We start from the raw sequence: 20,222 nt of genomic DNA, 5'->3' as shown, positions 1-20,222 counted from the left end.
ACTTTCTGTCCCCATGACAATGGCCTCCAGGACTAACAGAGGTGGTGGAGGGGGGACACACAGCAGTAAGATGCAGACAGACATTCCAGCCCGTCCCTACTATATGCAGAATTATGCAATTTGTATACGCAGTACATGTGGACTTTTATTAACATGTTTAATATTCTTTTATATAATATAGTATATTTAGTGTGTGTATATATAATATACTTTTAGTAACATGTTTCTGCTTTCCTTCTGCAGAGTTGATGTGCAGGGGTAAAGCCATTGCGGATTTCACGGGTCCAGACTGCCGCTTTGTGAATTTAAAAAAGGACGATTTAGTATATGTTTACTATAAACTGACGGGGCGGTCAAGTGAACTTTGGGCGGGAAGTGTAAGTAAACCTTGCATGTTTTGTCCATTTCCAATGTTAAACGTTTCTTACACACGACTGTTTTCCATGAAAAATGCACCTCGCTAAGACAGGACAGGAGAGTAAAGTGTATGTGTAGCCCAACACTTAATTTTTGGGGGGGTTTGAAAAGTGTAGTTAATGGTTAAACCCGTCATTTATTTTAATTTTTTTGCTGTGCTCCGTTGGAAACCGTTTCCCTTTACTTCCTGTCCTGGAGACGGAACAGGAAGCAAGACAATATCTCTACAGAGCAACAGGAATTTCCTCCCAGGCAGTTTTTATGACAGAATCTTAATAATACAGCAATACAATAAGAAACAAGTCCTAGTGGTTGATTTGAAGCAGAAAGGGCATAAATTGACCGGGTTAGTGGCATAAACATCGGTGATGAGGGGCTACAATCTTCAGGCTATAGGTAGGATAAGGATCAGACGAACGTACACAAATAGCCTATCAATCTTCACAGAACATAGAGTATAAACAGAGTCCTGGATCTCGGAAAAAATAAACCACTGTATTCGGATTGGAAGAAGGAGAGAGAAAGAAGGAGAAGATAAAAGAGAGAACTGAAAAATCCAGAAGAGGAAAGAAGGAGGGAAAAGTTGGGTCGGGGGGATTGACTTAGGTTCAGAGATGCGTTATCTGTAGGAGGTTGTGATGAGAGACGGTCTAGAGAAGTGGTAATGTTACTAAATCGGCTTACACAGTGCTTTACATACTGCACATTCACATCAGTCTCTGCCCTCATGGAGCTTACAATCTAAGGTCCCCATCTCACATACACAATTTAGACAGAAGCCATTTAACCATCAGCATGTATTTTGGAGTGTGGGAGGAAACCAGAGTACCTGGAGGAAACCCACACAAGCACAGGAAGAAAACTCCTTGCAGATAGTGTCCTGACTGGGATTTGAACCGGGGGTCTCCAGTGCTGCAAGGCAGAAGCGCTAACCACTTCTGAAAAAAATCAGGATTTCCCATCACTTTTTGTCTGGTGACAATGGTCATAAAAACAACTAGAGAGAGGTCGGAATACCTGACGCTGATATTTTTCGGACCAGCTCCTTTAACAATATTCGAGTGAAAAATGGACTTCTGTTGGTTGAGAGGAAGAGGTGGGGTAGTGTTGGTGTAAGTGGGGTTCCTGATGTGGCCACATACTGCTCGAATTTTGGCTAAGTCAGCAGAACTTATTTAGTATTAAAGGTATTTATACAGCGCCAACAATTTACGCAGCACTTTACATAGTGCACATTCATATCAGTCCTTGCCCTCAAGGTGCTTACAATCTAAGGCCCCTATCTCACATGCAGATTTAGACAGGAGCCAATCAACCTTCCAGCATGTCTTTTGGGGATTGGGAGGAAACAGTGAAAGTCATCAATAAAAACCTGTTCTGTAACCTCTATTGTCTGTAAAAAAAGAAAGAATTAAAATAAAAACTGATAGGGGGGTCTAACCCTTCCCTACTCTATCCAAAACAAAAAGTGTAAGAAAATGAACTTACTGACAGTACCCCGCCACCTCTCCTGACCCCTACTGCACATACCTGTGGGATCCCCCTCCTGCCCGTGTACCCACACGGCCCCACAATATGTAATGAGCATAATGCTTGCAAATGGTGAGCGCTCATTGGTCAGCAGGGTCACATGACTATGTAAAAAGATTTAGGCAAGTGTACAAACCTGGCCGCGCACACAGCAATACGTGATCAGTTTACATATGAACAAAATCACAAACAAGCGATCTATCAACAATTACAATATCAAATAAATGTGAACGATCTATTTAAAATGATCACTATTTGTTCGATCGATCAGACGTGACCGACAAATTGATTGATTCTCAATCGATTCTGACTCAAGACAATTGATTGGAGGATCTTTGTGTTTCTTTTTTTTAAGTTAATAATTTGCATTGATCGATTTTAATATAGTCGGATTGAATGATCGATTGTATGATCATATTGGTACTTGTCTGGCCACCTTTAGTCAGAGAATTGTAAAATTATCCGACACACACTGACGCTGCTAAATGAAGTCTGGGGATCTTCGGTTCAATGATCTCCGGTCATGAGGGGGTTAAGGGACTGCACCCTGGATTTCCTGTGTGTTCGGCAATTATCTCCACCTCACCCTCTGTAAATAAGCTGATGTGCCACGCTCACAGTGACTTTGTAATTAATGTAGACGTAAAAATTTTACAAGCTGGTTTCTGAACTGTTAGGGGACCCAAATAATATATTACAATGTATAATACTCCCAATGTTACCTAAATGTATAAATAACACCAACATCCTTATTATTGTAACAACCGAATATCCAGAAGAGGAAACATGGCACTTTTCTGGTATCCGGATCTGTAACTCACTAAGTAGTGAAGCCATAGGATGAGCATGCCAGCCAGGGAACTAGCAAGTGATTACAGAAGAATTGTACTTTTGCAGAATCATATTTTATGCCCCCCCACCTTTGCTGCAAACTCTGTGGCTGCATCCTTACTGCTCATGTGCAGAACATTCCTGCCGATCCCTATGGAGAGGTTGTCTAGCATTGGGGTGCATAATCGACCGCCTCCCCGTAGAAATGCATTGGGCTGAGCCTGTGCGTCTCCCTGTGCGTCATACAGTGTGCACAGGTGAGTACAAACTTTTGGGCAGGTGCTGTGGTGGGGGGAGGGGAAGTAGTATCATATAACTATGCAAATGTTTTTTTGTTTATAGTGTAATAAACCTCTGTAAGCAGGGAAGGATCCCCAGTGGGAAACTTTTTGTCTGAACAGTGACTGCAGCCAGTCAGCTGCCATCACAGGTACTCGGCTGTCAGAATACAATAGCCAGCAAAGGAGACACCTCTATTCATGGATGGGGATACCGAAAGATTTCTCTTGTTCAGCCCACAGGAATTTTTCCTACTGGGGCAATCGCAATACACTTAGTAGGCATCAGGAACGCACCGAGTGCTTCCTATTGTCACCATCAGGTTTACATATGACAGTGTGAAGGTTTTTCAGAAATACAAGGCACCTGCTCCTTTGCACCCTTTTTCCTGTTATTGATGGGAGTTGAACCTTTATATACTGATGTACTGTGTGCTAGTTAATCATCTTGTTGTCCACATTAAGAACCTTCAGCTTATGGTGACAACGCTGATGCTGCATGTAGACCTTAAAGGCAGCATTGTCACCCTATTGCAGGAAATGGCTGGGGAAATTCTGACTCTTTCCCGCTCTATGCCAGTTTTGGCTGCTGTTGGGTTGTAAATACATGTTCCTTTTGAAAGGAGATTGCATGCTCAGGCAGTTAAGAAGACGTTAGCAGCTATCAGAACACACTGAGTGCTCCCGGCTGGCACTGCTCCATCTGCGATCTGCAAGTTCGTCTCAATCCCCAGACCTGCAGATGTGTGAAATCTGTCCAGAAGCGTGCGTGGGAAAATCTGTGAGCCGTGCATGCGGTGGGTATGATAGTATGAAGGTCAGTGATTGCAATGCTGCAGAATGTACGCAGCGTGTCATATTATTAGCTGGTGATCCAATGAATATCTGCAGTATGAAAGCTTAATCTCTTTCCTTTATGAGAGGCGTTTATGTTTATGTTGTACTGCAGAGTCTCTGGGGAGCCTTATTTTTAGCTGTTGGTGCCCGGCTCCTGTGGCATGATGGTATGAGAGGTAATGAGTGCCAGGCAGTTTCATAGCACTTCCTGCAAGACTGCTTCGGGGTCATTTAACAAGGAAGTGCAAAGTGCCGCTGATCCTCACAACCAATCAGGTTAAAGTATACCTGCTGTGAGACTGAGGCTCCATTCACACCCAAGCATAGCGTGACCGTGCATTGCATTCGCGGACCTCCATGTGCGTTTGTCTAATTTATTTTCCGCAAAAGCGGTAAAGAAATGCAGGTAGCAAAATCTTTGCAGTTTTTTCCTATGCGTTTTGTGTGTAGGTGCGAATGGAGCCTTAACCTCAGCCTCCATGCACACCTGAGCGTCTCCTTAAAGAGGGCCAAGCATGCAAAAAATGCAGCTTTGACGCACGTTGGAAAATTGCACAAAATAGAAGAAACGCACTTACAGTGCCACTATTATTAATGGAACCCAGGAGCGGCGAGGAAGGTGTGTGTTTTCCCTCCACTTTTGTGCTCGTTAAAACGTGTACAATCGATAATACGATATCACCTGCACTCCATACAGCGTACAGGCCTTGTTGAAAGGTTGGTGCTTGAAGTGACAACACGGATGACTATGTCGCCCAGAAGAAGGGACCCTGCGTGGCCCCGAAACGTTGGCTGTATGACGCATGTGACAATTTAATAAAAAGTGCTTTACTTCTTGCACATATCATCGAGTGCTGGGGACTTCTATTATTAAAACGCGTACAAACGCAGAGGGAAAAAAGCCGTAAGTGCATGTCGCAGATTTTGCTACATGCACTTCTTTTTCCCGTTTGCCGCATGTCCAGGACCCCATTGAAATGGGAAATGAGATGCTCACAAAAGCATGAATGCTATGCGCAGGTGTGAATGGAGCCTCCTATGCTAGCCACCTGGTTGTTCTGTTCACAGCTTAACTTCAGTACTTTCAGTCCCTGTCCCAGGACATGTGTGTGGATCTCAAAGATGGAGAAAAGTCCTTTTCCAGCGATTCAGAGTATTGAAGGCAGAGGGCAAACATGACAGCCTGGCTGTTTATAAACGGCACTTCAGAATACAGTCCGGTGGCCAGTACGCCCATAGACGGCTGGGATCTGAGCTGTCTAATCACATTCGGGATGTACAGAGCCAGTCAGAGTGGCTTGTACCTTGTGATTTCTGTAAACCAATCACAGAATGTCTGTTATGTCTGGAAACCCTGGTGGGAAGGTGGATCAGCAGATCGAAGGTGAAGGTGGGCGTGTGTGGGGGATCTTAAAGTGTCGCTGACTAATCATTGTGGGGTCTTTTTTTTTTTTATTGGGGGGTTTGAATTAAAAGGTGGTAGTAGGGGATGGAGGGTTGATTAAAGTGCCTTTGACCAGCAGTGATATTAGGATTTCTTTGGAGTTGTTTAAAGTGCCACTGACCACCAATAACTGTGGGATTGTTTATAATCTTGGCATTAGGGGTTGGGGTTAAAAAAAAAGTACCACTGACCACCAATGTTTGTGGGATTTTTATTTTTTTAAGTGCCTCTAACCACCAGTAATTGTGTGATTGTGAGTGTGAAGGACACCGCCTGGTCTAAGGGTGAAAGGAGCTGTGTGATGGACTTGTACCCAGGTTGTTCACAGGGTGAGAGGCGGCGGCAAATATACTAAGCTAATTGAGTGTGGTGGGTTTCTATAAAGGCAATTAATGATTGGTCCTCTTTGCTTGGTATCTTTACTAAGAGGAATATTTAGGCTTCCATTGCTGAATTCTCTTGAATGTCTGTCTCTGGAACATGCATGAAACTACTAAAGTTTGAGCTCCTGATCCGCATACTTGTTCTGGGTCAGTGACAACCAGGCATCTAGAAAATGAGCTAAGCAGTGCCAGCCTATATTTTGCTCTCTGTACCGGTTTCCTTTAAGTAACCATTAGAGTGGTGGAATATCCATATCTGGTAAAGTTTACAAAGCAAATAATCGGGCACGAGAAACACGTACTTAGTTAGCATGGATGACCTTCCATGCCCCATTATAAATCATCATAATGTTATGTTACTGCTGCATGAATCAGTCACAGAGGTGTATTCCGTGAAAGAATAGCATTAGCGGTATAGTGCTAGAAGCGTACGCAGTGTTCTGCATGAGGCCATTTATTTATTGTACTTGTATCTGTGGTGGGTAAAAGAGCTTCTGGAGCTTTGAAAATCATAAAGTAGTCATTAGCTATTTCAAGTCTATCCGCCCCTGCCCAGACTGGTCCAATGACTCTCTGGTATTTGATAGGTAATTGACTCTTTCATGGTTTAATAATTTGTAATTTAAAAACTGTTCACTTACTTTCCAAGGTGAAGGAAGATAAATGTTTTTTAGTAGAGGTGCACCGAAATGAAAATGTTAAAACCGAAACAAAATCAAAATGAAAAAAAATGTCGGGCCGAAAGCAAAAAAATTTTTTTTCTAACTTATAAACTTTTAAAAATGTTTTACATTTTATTTTTATTAAATATTTGTATTTGTTACTTTACTTTTAGATGCTTCGGGGATATATTAGGGGTCTAAACAGACCCCTGATATTTCCCTTTTTAAACTAGAAACATAGATTAAGAACATAGAGTCCTCAATTTCTTTTCAGCCCCTGTTATAAATGAACAGGAATCCTCTGAGTGTTCTGTTCACTCATAACATGAGTCAGGGGTAGGCAACCTTGGCACTCCAGCTGTTGTGGAACTACAAGTCCCATGAGACATTGCAAGACTCCACCACTGGAGTGCCAAGGTTGAACCCTGGTAAACTTTCGTCTCTTCTATATTTTTTTAGGCAGATGTCCACCTCTCGAGTTACCTACACCCCCCTCCACCTACCCCCCCCATTCTAGAGAATGCATGTGACAGGTTCACTTAGCTAAACCCCAAAACGAAAATGGAATGTATTGCACCTTTCCAATCCTTAGATGTTGTGGCTACATTAGTTTTCTTTCTGTCAGGCTTTTTTTTTTTCCTGTTGATCCTGCCAGTAACACAGTTCCTGTCCTAAAGTGGTAATGGCAATTTCTCCTCTTCTCCATAATTTAGAAGGGCAGGGTTCTGTAGTCCGCAGAGATAACTGGGAACAATGTAACTGATGTTGAGTGCAGCACAGGAAATTATCAGCTGACCTAACGTCTGCAAGGATCAACAGGTTTTTTGTTTTTTTTGCACTAATTGAACAGAAATAACAAATCACTTTTAATGGTATATTTAGCACACTAAAAGAGATCAAATAAGAGAAGTTATTTGAAAAGAGCTCCATAGACTCTGCGCTCCATTCTAACTTCTGCTGCATCAGTCCGTTTTCTTGGTGCAGGCTATAGTGCGCTTCCCACTTGTTCAGATAAATCTTCAAAAGATCAGCCGCAGAGGTCTATGATTAAGCCCAGGTGGTGAAACGCGTGAGGGGCGTTAGCATGGTGTGGGAGATGTTCATGGTGATGTACAAGCTGTTCATTGTGATTTTACTTTTTGGAACCTGTTTGGATTACTTTAATACATTTTGGATCACATTTATTTTGGTTTTGTGCGGCTGATCTTTTGAAGATAATTTTTTTGTTAAGGTTTTTTTCATGCATCGGGTGGATGACCAATAATTCTGGTTGTGTGGTTTAGGAGATTAGATCATTTGCACATTAATATCCCTACAGGGCTCAGAAATTGAGAAACATTCACACATACCGCAAGCGGAAATGTGTGTCACGGTAATAGAGGTTGTTGTGTAACAAAGTGAAGGGAATGTATCAAAACTGGAGCAGGCAGTCTCTGGAGCAGCTGTGCATGGCAACCAATCAGCTTCTGTCTTTCATTTTCAACCCTTAACTGCACAAACTGAAGAGAGAAGCTGATTGGTTGCAGTGCACAGCTGCTCCAGATTTTGTCTGCTCCAGTTATGATAAATTCCCCCCAGTGTGTATGCAAGAATGTCTACCATTTAAAAGCATTGCTTTCTGCATTACACTAAACTTTGTATTGGAAAATTCAGAGTACTCCATCCAGTGTGTGTTTATTAATGGAGTCATCTGAGAGAACATTTTCTTTGTGGGGTTTTGTTTTGGGGGGTTATTAATATACAGGTGAAACTCGAATAATTAGAATATCGTGCAAAGTTCATTTATTTCACTAATGCAACTTAAAAGGTGAAACTAATATATGAGATAGACTCATTACATGCAAAGCAAGATAATTCAAGCCGTGATTTGTCATAATTGTGATGATTATGGCTTACAGCTCATGAAAACCCCAAGAACCCCAAATCCACAACCTCAAAAAAGTAGATTATTACATGCAATCAATAAAACAAGGATTGTACATATAACAATATCGGACCTCTGCAAAGTACAAGCATGCACATGTACTCAGTACTTGGTTTGGGCCCCTTTTGCAGCACTTACTGCAATTACTTTTGCACGATATTCTAATTATTCGAGTTTCACCTGTATCAGTTGATACTAAAAAAAATTATAGGCAAAGTGGAAAAATTAACTGTTCTTTTGATCTTTTTGCAGGTTAACTCAGGTTTTGGATATTTTCCAAAGGATTTAATAGACATACAACAAGGTTACACGACAGATGAATTGGAGTTCCCTACAGACGTAAGTCTTCATATTGGGTACTAAAATTAAAAAAAGGTGATGAGCCTATAGCAAAGTAACTAGAGGTGCACCGAAATGGAAATTTTAAAACCGAAATGAAAGCGAAATAAAAAAAATTGTCAGACTGATACCGAAAATGTTTTTTATTCTAATTTTTTCTAATTTTTCAAATATTTTATTTTTTATTTATTTTTTAAAAACGTTTTAATTGTTTTATATTTATTTTTATTCATTTTTTTATTAAATATTTTTATTTTTTACATTACTTTTAGAGGCTTTGGGTAAATACTGGGGGTCTAAACAGACCCCTGATATTTCCCTTTAAAATAGAAAAAGAGATTGGGAACACAGAGTCCTCAATCTCTTTTTCTGTATCCCCTGTTATCAATGAACAGGAATCTTCTATACTGAGTGTTCCTGTTCATTTATAACATGAGGACATTGTATGTTTACTATAACCACAATCATAAATGATCAGGAGGGGATGTAGATCACTCCCTATTCATATATTATTGAGGATATAGTTAACATACCATGTACTCAATTATCTATAAACACTCAGCGATCACTGATCGCTGAATGTGTGTACCTTGCTCTTCTCTCTGACACACTGTCACAGGAGGCTGAGTGAGCGGTGCAGGGAGTAGAGCTCAGCGTTCTGTGACAGCGTGGCCTGTCTCCGGCCACACACCGCTCTGCCATACTGTGATAGGCGGCTGAGCGTTGTGGGAGGAGATGCAGGCCGCTTACAGCGCTCTCCTCACGCAGCGCTCGGCCGGCTATCACAGTTTCTCTCCTCCCCGCTGGGACACAGAGCAGCGGAGAGGAAAGAAACCTGGGATGCGCCGATCTATCGGCAGGAAAATTGCACTTTCGGCATTATGCCAAAAGTGCCATTTTTGGCCGATATGTGGCGGCCGATATATCGGTGCATCCCTAAAAGTAACCCATAGCAACTGTCAGTAATCATTCTCAAATTGAATGAAAATCTGATTAGCAGCTGCTACGGGATACTGCGCACCGCTGATCTTCACGCTCCAGATTAAATATTCCCCATTGCTGATGCATTTTCAGGCTTCTTCCTTCCTTATTAATCACTAGGAATGAGCTTAGGTTCGGATTAAACCCGATCCAAACCTGAGTTCCTCCAAACCTGGCAGGGACATGGAGCCACCCATTTGTTCAGCTGTGGTCTGGTGGCTTTCCCCACCATATAGCTGCACATAAACAAAAGGGGTGGGATGCTTGTGCTGACATCATTTACTTTATATAGCCATATTAGGTCAATGTAATTCACCAGGTATAGCCATATACAGGGCTGGATTTACTATCTCTGCTGCCCCAAGGCCAGGTTCCTCAATGCGCCCCCCTGTATGCAGGCCGCATACAAGTGATCTCAGCGACATCGCCAAGAGCACTTGTACAAAACAAGCAGGGGCTTCCCTGCTCTACATTTAGCTCTACTTGCCCAACGCAGGGCTTAATGTAGAAAAGAACTTCCCGCCCGGCGCCCAGAACTGCATGTCCCGGGCGTCGGGAGATAAGAATTCCACACCCCTGCTGCCCCTCTACTCCCTGCTGCCCCAAGCCCAGGCCTCGGTTGGCCTTGTGGGAAATCCGGCCCTGGCCATATATAGCAGCAGCTGATCGGCGGCAGTGGAAGGCACTTCCTTCAGAGCTCAGGTTCGGACCTAACCTAATCTGAATCTTAGCTCATCCCTATCTATCGCAGCCTTATTCAGTGTTTTCCGCTGTAAACATATTGTCTAATATCTCTACCAAGGTTCACAAATATGGTTGCCAGATATCTGTGTGCTCAATGAATAACATTTGTGGGCACTCTGTGCTGCCATAAAAGCCTTGAAACAAAAGCATTTCTCAAATAGGGACACTTCTAGGTATAACTGAGAGAAAAGTTATTTTCCATTCGCTGTATAGAGATTTCCTCTCATTGCCTGTTGCATCCCTGGCGCAGAACTGGGAAACAGACGGCAAAAAATAAACTGGTTTTAATGTTTCCCTACACTATATATACATTTTAACTTTTATAATTGACTGGAGGTTCCATAATATGAGAGCACTTTACTAGTTGCAGTTCTTTAATAAAATAACTGTTTTAGGTTGCATTTGTCTTTATTTTCTTGTAATCTTGTTGCTGTTCATCTTTTTTGCAGTACACAGATTTTGTATGTTTTGATGACGGGTCAGACACGTTTGATAGCTATGACGTTAATGAACTTTTAAGCAAAGCCAAAATCAAATTATACAAGCAGACATCCCAAGACACTTCACTTCCTTTAGCAACTGAAACTCTACCCGTAGAACAGTCTGCTTCAGAATCTGAAGTAAAATCAGAAGAACCTTCTTCAAAATATGGCGAACCACCAGGGGAGTCCCCTCAATCCGAATCCGAAGAGCCAACAAAGGAGGCACCACCTTCAGAAGCTGAAGAATCACGAGAGAAGCCCTTACCCTCAGAAACTAAAGAACCACCGGAAAAAGCATCCTCTTTAGACTCTAGAAAACCATTGGAAGAACTGTCCAATGATGCAGGAGACCAAGCTGATTCTGAATTTAGTATACCTCAAGATAAGCCATCTGCTTCAGACTCTGGACCAACACCAGAGGAGCTACATTTGTCATCATCAGAAACATTACCAGCCCATTCACAGTCTGAAGTTGATAGTCCTCTTGGTGTCTCAGGGCCAGGAACAGAGCCAAGGGAAGTGTCTACTTCAGAATCTGATAAACATGCTGAAGAAGATCCTAGTTCAGACTCTGAAAAAACAGAAAGACAGCCACTATTTCCAGAGTCAGATAAGCCATCGGTGGAAGTACCTGCTTCAGCATCCCAAGAGCAGGTTACACCTTCTGAAAGACCAGAAAAGGAATCTGAGAGTGATCATAGAGAGGATGAACTCAAAAAAAGCAAAGATTCTCTTTTTGCAACAAATGATGCACATACAACCACTGTAAATAGCAAACCTAAAGATTCTCAGGAAGAAAGTGTTGTACATTCAGCAACAGAGGAAAATGCAAAAAGCAATTCACAAGTGCCAGATAGTGAAAAAGCCAATAATGTCAGCATCTCTCAGGGAGATTTTAAAGAAAACAAAAACATAGAATCTTTTACTCAGATTGACAAAGATAGGATTGTAAACTTAAAGACAGAAGCTGGTTTAACAGGCGACGCTGTGGTAACTGAAGATGAAGAGACCAGATATGTTACAATTGGAGGTGAAGACCAAAATGAAGATTTTAAACCTTATGAGCCACAAGAAGAAGAGGGTGTGGGAGAGCCAGAAGAAACACCTTTGTTATCTCATGAAGAATTTGATATGAAGTCATTGGATCAGACAGCTTTTGAGAATGATTCAGCTTCTAACACTGCATCAGAAGCAAAGACATCCCCATCCAAAGAGGAGGTCAAAGTTGCAGTTGACATGGGTCATGCAACACCGATAAAACAGGATAAGAGTATTCTGACATCATTGGGAGACACATTCTTTGCTATCGTCAGTGGAGGGGAACACACACAAGATGTTACTGATCCAGATGGAACTGATTCGGAAGAACAAGAAGATGATGATGAACCAAGTGAGGAGTTAGAAGACGATGAGACCTTGTACTTGCTTGGCATGGAGAAAAGCAACATGCATGAAAATGAACATTTAGAACCCCCTTTTGATGATGACACACTTGCTCTGAAAGAAGAAGAATTACAGGAAGGATTGTTAGCTGTCGATGGAGAAAAATCTTTAGAAAGTGAGCAAAAGATCAATATTACAGCTAACAACTTGACGGAAAATACAGTAAATATGTCTTCAGCTGATGGAACCCATCTTCCCACGAGTAGTGATGATTCTAAATCAGTACACATAGATCCAGATTTACAAGAGCAACCTGAAATCAAAAGTGTGAAAGAAACATCTGAATTAAAAACTGAGGCAGTGGACTCTGAGATTAGTGAAAAAACTGTTGAGAAAAGCCAAACACCCCCAAATGATGTGCCTTTGGAAGGTTCCAAAGTTAAAGAAACTGAGATAAAAATAAGTGGAGAAAATCAAGTAAATGTTGAACACAGGGATAAGCCAGTGCCAGAAGATTTGCAAAAAAACAAAGACATTAAATTGGAGGATGTAAGAGAGGGTTTATTAGAGCAAGAAGCATTAAAACAGGAAGATTCTGCAAATGAAGAATTGCCAAAGTTATCAGAGGAATCTAAGCTGGAAAATCCCAACATTGATCAAGACCAGACTAAAGAAATAAAACTGGACAAAGGTCCGCCATTGACCTCAGAGATTCCAGAAGATGTCAAATCAACAAGTGATTCAGTTACTGCCGGACATCCAGGATTGGTAGAAAATTCAAAGATTCAGTCTTCCGATCCATTAGTTGAAGAAACTGCTTCTCCAAAAGCAGGAGGCAATGAAGAAAAAGAAAACCTAGAAGATAGAAAACCTGTAGATGAACAACCATTCAAAATACTACCAATTGTAGAGGATGTTCTAGCGCAAGAAAGCAGCAAAGAAAACATAGAAGATAGAAAACCTGTAGACGAACAACCATTAAAAATACTACCAATTGTAGAGGATGTTCTAGCGCAAGAAAGCAGCGAAGAAAAAGAAAACATAGAAGATAGAAAACCTGTAGACGAACAACCATTAAAAATACTACCAATTGTAGAGAATGTTCTAGCACAAGAAAGCAGTACTGTTGATACATCTCTTGAGACAAGTAATAACAACCAAGACACAGAACATGAGCAGCTTGAGTCAAGAGACCACAAGCAGAAACAAGAGTCAAAAGATATTGATAGTTTAGACAGTTTTAAGGGGGCGTCAACAGAGTCCACTGTAAGTAATCAGAGTCTTGAAGTAAAAACTGCTTCAGATATTGAGAGTCCCCCAGTATTTGTTGATAAAGAAGAAAGAGAAGAACAAAATGTAGACGGTTTTCTGGAAGATGAGAATGCCGCAAGTGCTAGGCAAGCTAGAGAAACGCTTGCAAAAACTGAGCAAGAAACAAAGATAGATCCTGAGGTATCTGCTGAATCTGAGCCTAACCAAGGATTAAAAAAATCTGATCTAGAAAGAAAGGACACAAACACAGAAGAAACTGAAGATTTGCTGCCACTGAAAAAAGATGCAACCCAAAATAAAGAGGAGGAAAGTGGGAAAGAAAATAATAAAGAACCAATAGTGGTTACTGAAGATCTAAATGAGGAAACTAATAATATTTCAGATCCAAAAATAGAAATACAAGCGGAAGTAATAAAGATAGAAACCCTTGAGGTGGAACATAAAGCTGAAACATCCACGGAGGATGGAAAGGAAAACATCTCTCCAGACCACCAGACTGATGATAAAATAGCTGATATAGAAGAGAGCGAGCCATTAGATGAAGAGCTTGCTGTAGACTCCACACTTCCAAATAATGATCCTTTAGAGGAGGCATCTTATATTGAAAATATCAAAGCCTTGAGCATTATGAGGGAGTTTTTGCATGAAGAACGTATAGCCGAGTTCACAAAGTTCCTTGGTCCTGACAACATTATGAGACTGGAAGCCATGTTTCAGGACATGGACTCTGAGCTAAGGTTAGCACGGAAGGATAATTTACGCCTGGATCACAATGACGAAGCTCTAGATCAGATTTTAGAAGCATCGGAGTTAAACATTCTTGAGTTTGTGGAGAGTGTTTTGGATTCTCGAGATGCAAACCCTGAGGAAATGGCAATAGGAAAAGAAATGTTTGATGATGAAGCCACTCTGTTAGAAGATGTCCAGGAGATCTCGTATAGGCTGAGACATAAACATTCCGCACTGAGTGACAGTTCTCTGCTTGCATCTGGAGAGATAAAAGACAAAGAAGACGAGGGTAAGAATACCTGTTTATCTTGCCAGAAATGCATAGTCCTTGCCACAGAAGTATATTTCCACTTTTGCAGTCAAATTTGAGAAACCTCTACTAATATGTTTGTTTTGTGTGCCAATACCCAATGGCATATGGCATACCCAAAAATATATATTTTAAAAATGTCTTACCTTTTCTTATTGTTTCTTATAAGCAGGCTGGCCATACACTGTAATATTTTCTTCGTTGAACCTGGGGGCTGAACAAACAAAATATAACCGATTCCTCCATCAATGCTTATGAGCGTTGATTGAGGAATCTCCCCTTGTCTTCATTGTATTCTGACAGAGGCTGCCGGCCACTGTCAGAATACTGGAACAGACCATGCAGCTGATTGGTTTCCCCCCTCTGTTCATTTAACGATTATCCAACCGTCTCCTTCGATCAGCTGATCGAGGGATACCGGGCGAAAAGGTGCCAACAGCGGCAACCACTGTGCAAATTTCGCCTGGGAGGGCCGGCTCTACAGTAGATGGCAATGTGGAGATTAGGGACAAATTGAGAGAAAGTGAGTTAACATACAAATTACCACCCAAGCCTTGAGATCTTTAACCCTTTGTTAGGACAGACATTCCTCCTGCACATCTAGTTTTCAACTGATAATGGAATCTGCCAGCATAGCACAAGCCAGGTTAATTATGGTGAACATAACTCCCCTTCCCCGGTGTAACATTATATAGCAGGGGAAAGCTAATTAAGATGTTTCAGCAAGTAGAAAGGTAAGCAGCATTTATTTTTTTTAAAGTTATGCTATGGAAATGGGAACATATAACAAATATAAAGTAGTAGCTCAGTTTGGCTGCAAAAGTGGAAATACATTTTTTTTAAAAGCACAAAGAATCTTATCTTTATTGTGTAAATAAGTGGTCCCATCAATCCACCATGTGATGAAGGCATAATGCAGACATGTTTGTAGCCCAGTTTGTGTGACAACTTTGGCTCCCGCCATAGGTACAGTGTACGAAAAGAACTTCGACATGAAGGGATACGGGGTGTGTTATTCACAGGATTACCAGGTTAAAATAAGGGGAAAAGGCCTAATGCAGCCACCACATCTGAAGAATGGCAATCTGCGATGTTATACATTTTTATTTTTTGGTTTAGATATGCTTTAACTGCAGATTTCTGAAGGCGATCCCGGTTAGTTCTGGTCAAGCAACTAATAAGGAAGCAAACAAGTTTAGGCTTTTTAACATGTTCAACTCAGTTGGTGCAGATATGCTAAAAGCAAACTTGCACTTTGGGCCATGAAGATCAATGCAACAGGTTTGGTTAAAGTGACTTTATCTTGAGAAAAGTATAAGGGTTGCCATTGCTGAAAATGCAAGTTGCAAGGTCAGCACTTTGAGACCCGGAACAGACATGCTGTAAATAAGTGTCAAAAAAAAGTGTCAAGTAGGAGTTCCTTATTTCACTACTTGTTTAGAGTCATGGATTTAGCACTGACAACAAACCATGGGCATAGCAGCCAGGGAACTAGCATTCTCAAAGGGATGTGCGCAATGGCAGGCTTCATTGTTCTGTTATGACCGATTCCCTTTAATGTCTCCCCCCTCCAGCAGCCCGTACTTGCCATTTCTTCGCTCACTCACTTTGTTCAGTTACGGGGAGAATATAACCTACCTGATACTTCCTAAGCTTAAGTAAGCTCTGACCACACACAGAACTCCTATTCCTTGCTCCTGGGGCGAGTATGTCTTGCTAGGAATTGCTAGAACATTAATGTGAACTTGTTGTTTGCCCCGCATGGGCAAAGCACCGGTCTGCTTTAAAGCAGGGGTAAACTCAAATTTAGGTCCACCAAACAATTTGGAGACTGTATCTCTGCATTCGAGCATAAAGAGTTAGGTAATGTTGTACCAACTCAGCTGTGCAGTGGGCCACTGACGTTAGCAGAGTCTTGACTATTATGAGGAAGTATCTGGATGAAGATACTATGTCCCAGGGACAAAGTAGTGATGTAGCTGCCAACACATGGAAACACAGGATGCAGTTATGGACGTATGCATCTGACATACCCAAAAATGCCAGATGATGAAGATGTTTGGCTTCTATTTCTCTGCAAGAGAGCAAAGGTCTGAGTTACAGGCAAAGGGACAGCTAAGTATTCCAGATCTTTGTATAGGGCTTTTATGTACATAAGGTGGCCATACATATATTGATTTGTGATCAATCTAGGTATGATCAATCGCAAACAGGTAATTCATTGATGAAAATATTTAATGATGCAACACAAACACAGAAAGTGGGGGGGGCATCCAAAAATTGAGTTGTCATCAGAGCAGTAGGTGAGGGACATCTATCTGGTGGTGAACTTTGATCCTATAAGGATTTGGTGTGCTGGTGACGTTTCTGCAATTATCTATCTGGTGGGGACACCTGTTTTTGTGCTCTTAAAATAGGAATTCAGTTCTCTTGAAGAGACTTTGTCTCATTTGCCTTTTATGTCTCTTGGACAGGAAGTGAAGTGAAACCCCACCCCCCAGCTGAAAAGAATCAGATAAAATGCTCTCTAAAACTAAAACAAAACTGAAAAACTTTTTGGGATTTACATACACTGAAAGGCTTTAGCCAAAATGCTTGGAAATGGTTTCTGGTCACCCACTTGACAAGCCAGAGCTACAAATATTTTGCAACTATGGCCATTAAGAGGTATATTTCACCCTGAGAAAATTAGATGGTAATCTGCGTATTCCCATCATGATCACACACACCGGTGAAGGCTCTAGGGCTGTCATTCCAATCCTTTGGCAGTGGCATCTCCCATATTTTTTTTTATGCGCTGTTAGAAATAAACAGTACGGGACAAGCATTGTGCAGTGCCACTTAGCAGAGCCACATATATAATGAGAGAATGTGGCCCCCTTCTTATAATTTATACTCATAAACAAAGTTTTTAAAGTGAAACTAAATGGTTTGGGGTTAATTTTTTAGGTTTCTATATTTTTTTTAAACAATTTTTTATGTCTTATCTCTACAGGTAATGGGTCTTTCTTCGCCTTTTGCAGCATGAGTAGTCACAATCCTATATATGCCATCTCTGTAAAGTTACATTAATATTCACCTGCATTTCGGTGACCTAGCATTCAGGCCAGAAATGTGGGAGAGATGGTGTAGGCACTTGGCAGGAAGAGGCGCTGTTGAAGCCTCTCCCTCTTGACCTGTAGCACAGCACATCACTAACATCATGGTGGCACCTAGGTAGAGGTTTTGGAGGTGGGGGCGATAATGGCAGTAAAGGAAACTGGTGCTTTGCCCCTGCAGAGCAAAAAAACAGGCAGCAGCACATGCTCACCTGTACTTCGGTCCCCAGCTGCTCTGTTCAGCTTTTGGGAAATGCAGAAAATACATATTACTTTTAGGAATGGAGTAGCCTATAACTCACTCCTCTTCCTCTTATATGACAGCACTGGTGCTTGAATCTTATAGTGAAAAAACAGGACAGACACTTGTTTCCCTGTCTGAAAAGCCATTGGTGAAAGTACCTTCTACAGCATCCCAAGAGCAGATCCCAGAAACAGGATCTGACCGTTATCGGAATAAAGATGAAAACAAAATAATTCAAGATACTCTTTCTGCTAAAAATGATGCACATACAACAGGTGTGAATGGCAAATCCAAAGATTCTCAGGAAGAAAGTGTTGCTCATTCATCCACAGAGGAAAATGTAAAAAGTGAATCACAAGTGCTAGATGGTGAACAAGCTACAAATGTCAGCATTTTTCTGGGAAGACCGAAAAAGCCTAAAGAAAATAAAAAGACAGAATCTCTTACTCTGATAGACAAAGATAGGACTGTAACCCTAAAGACTAAAACTGGATCTACGGGAGATGTTGTAGTAACCGAAGATGAAGAGACCAAGTGTGTTACAATTGATGGTGAATACCAGGAGGAAGGTTTTAATCTTTATGAACCACAAAAAGATAAGGGTTTTGGTGAGCCAGCAGAAACAGCTTTAATATCTTATGAAAAATTTAAACTGCATTCATTGGATCAGACCACTTTGGAGAATAATTCTACTTTCACGACCTCATCAGAAGCAAAGACATCCCCACCCAAGGAGGAGATTAAAGCCTCATTTGACATGGGTCGTGCTACACCCATAAAGCAAGAAATTAGTGCCCTGACAACATTGGGAGACACATTCTTCGCTATTGTTAGTGGAGGGGAGATCACGCAAGATGTCACTTATCTAGACAGAGCTGATTCAGAAAAAGAGGAAGATGATGAAGATAAGAAGGTATACTTAATTGGAATGGAGAAAAGCAACATGCATGAAGATGAACATTTAGAACCTCCTTTTGGCGACGATGCAGTTTTTCTGGAAGAAGAGAGATTACAGGAATCATTGTCAGATGCCAATGGAGATACAGCTCCGGACACTGAACAAAAGATTAACATTACTGTAAACAACTTCTCTAAAAATGCAGTAAATATGTTTCCAGATTATGAAACACCCCTTCCCAAAGGTAGTACTGATACTGAATCTGTAAAACGAGTTGTAACAGAAGACCAACCTGAAATCAGAAATGTGAAAGAAATCTCTGAATTAAAAATGAAGGAAATGCATTCTGAGATCAGTGAAAAAACTACAGAGGAAAGCCAAACACCCCCAAACGATAAGCCAGTGCCAAAAGATTTTGAAGAAAACATTAAGCTAGTGGATGTAAGAGAAAGTTTATTAGATCAAGATCTTTTAAAACTGGAAGATTCAACCATTGTTAAAAGCACAGCCAAAGATTCTCAGGAAGAGGGTGTTGCTCACAAAGCAATGGAGGAAAATTCAAAGAGGAATGTGCCAGATAGTAAACAAGCCAACAATGTCAGCATCTCCCTGGGAGGAGCTAAAACATCAAAAGAAAACAAAAATGTAGAATCTTTTACTCTGATAGACATAGATAGGATAGTGAACTTAAAGACTGAAGCTGGCTTAACAGAGGATGCTGTAGTAACCGAAGATGAAGAGACCAGGTGTGTTACTTTTGATAGGAGTTACCAAGACGAAGATATTGAACCTTATGAGCCACCAAAGGAAGAAGATGTTGGAGAACCAGCAGAAATGCTTTTGTTATCTTATGAAAAAATTGATAGGGAATCATTGGATCAGATAGCTTTTATAAATGATTATACTTCCTCCACTGCATCAGCAGCAAAGCTATTCCCAATCAAAGTGGTCAGATTCTCAGATGACATGGGTCATGCTACACCCATAAAAAAAGAAAAGGCTATTCCAACAACATCAGGAGACACGTTCTTTGCTATCGTCAGTGGAGGAGAATGCACACAAAAAGTCACCAATCTAGATGGAACTGATTCAGAAGAAAAAGGAGATGATGATGAAACAATTGAAAAGGTAGAACAAGACAGGAACATGTACTTACTTGGCATGGAAAAAAACAATGAATGTTTAGAATCCTCTTTTGGTAAAGTTACACTTGTTCTGGAAGAAGAAAAAATACAGGAAACTGAACAAAAGATCGATATAACTGCAGACAACTTATCCAAAAATATAGTAAATATGTCCTCAGCTGATGGAACACATCTTCCACAAAGTAGTACTGATACTTATTCTGTACAAGTAGGAGCAGATCTACAGGATCAACTTGAAGTTATAAATGTGAAAGAAAGTCCTGAATCAAAAACTGAGGCAGTGGATTCTGA

General features: G+C 41.0%; 1 protein-coding gene across 1 annotated transcript in view; it reads left to right on the top strand.

Moving 5' to 3' along the window:
- Window positions 1–20,222, top strand: part of MIA3 (MIA family member 3, ER export factor) — an 88,371-nt gene that overhangs the window by 6,662 nt on the left and 61,487 nt on the right. Inside the window, exons 2-4 of the mRNA XM_018556499.1 lie at window positions 244–377; window positions 8,559–8,645; window positions 10,820–14,525. Coding sequence (XP_018412001.1) covers window positions 244–377; window positions 8,559–8,645; window positions 10,820–14,525 — 3,927 coding nt within the window. The remainder of the gene's footprint in view (window positions 1–243; window positions 378–8,558; window positions 8,646–10,819; window positions 14,526–20,222) is intronic.

Source organism: Nanorana parkeri, unplaced genomic scaffold (assembly GCF_000935625.1).
Source record: "Nanorana parkeri isolate BGI_ZX_2015 unplaced genomic scaffold, ASM93562v1 scaffold240, whole genome shotgun sequence".
In the NCBI taxonomy this organism is placed as follows: Eukaryota; Metazoa; Chordata; class Amphibia; order Anura; family Dicroglossidae; genus Nanorana; species Nanorana parkeri.
This window is presented reverse-complemented; position numbering and strand designations above follow the sequence as displayed.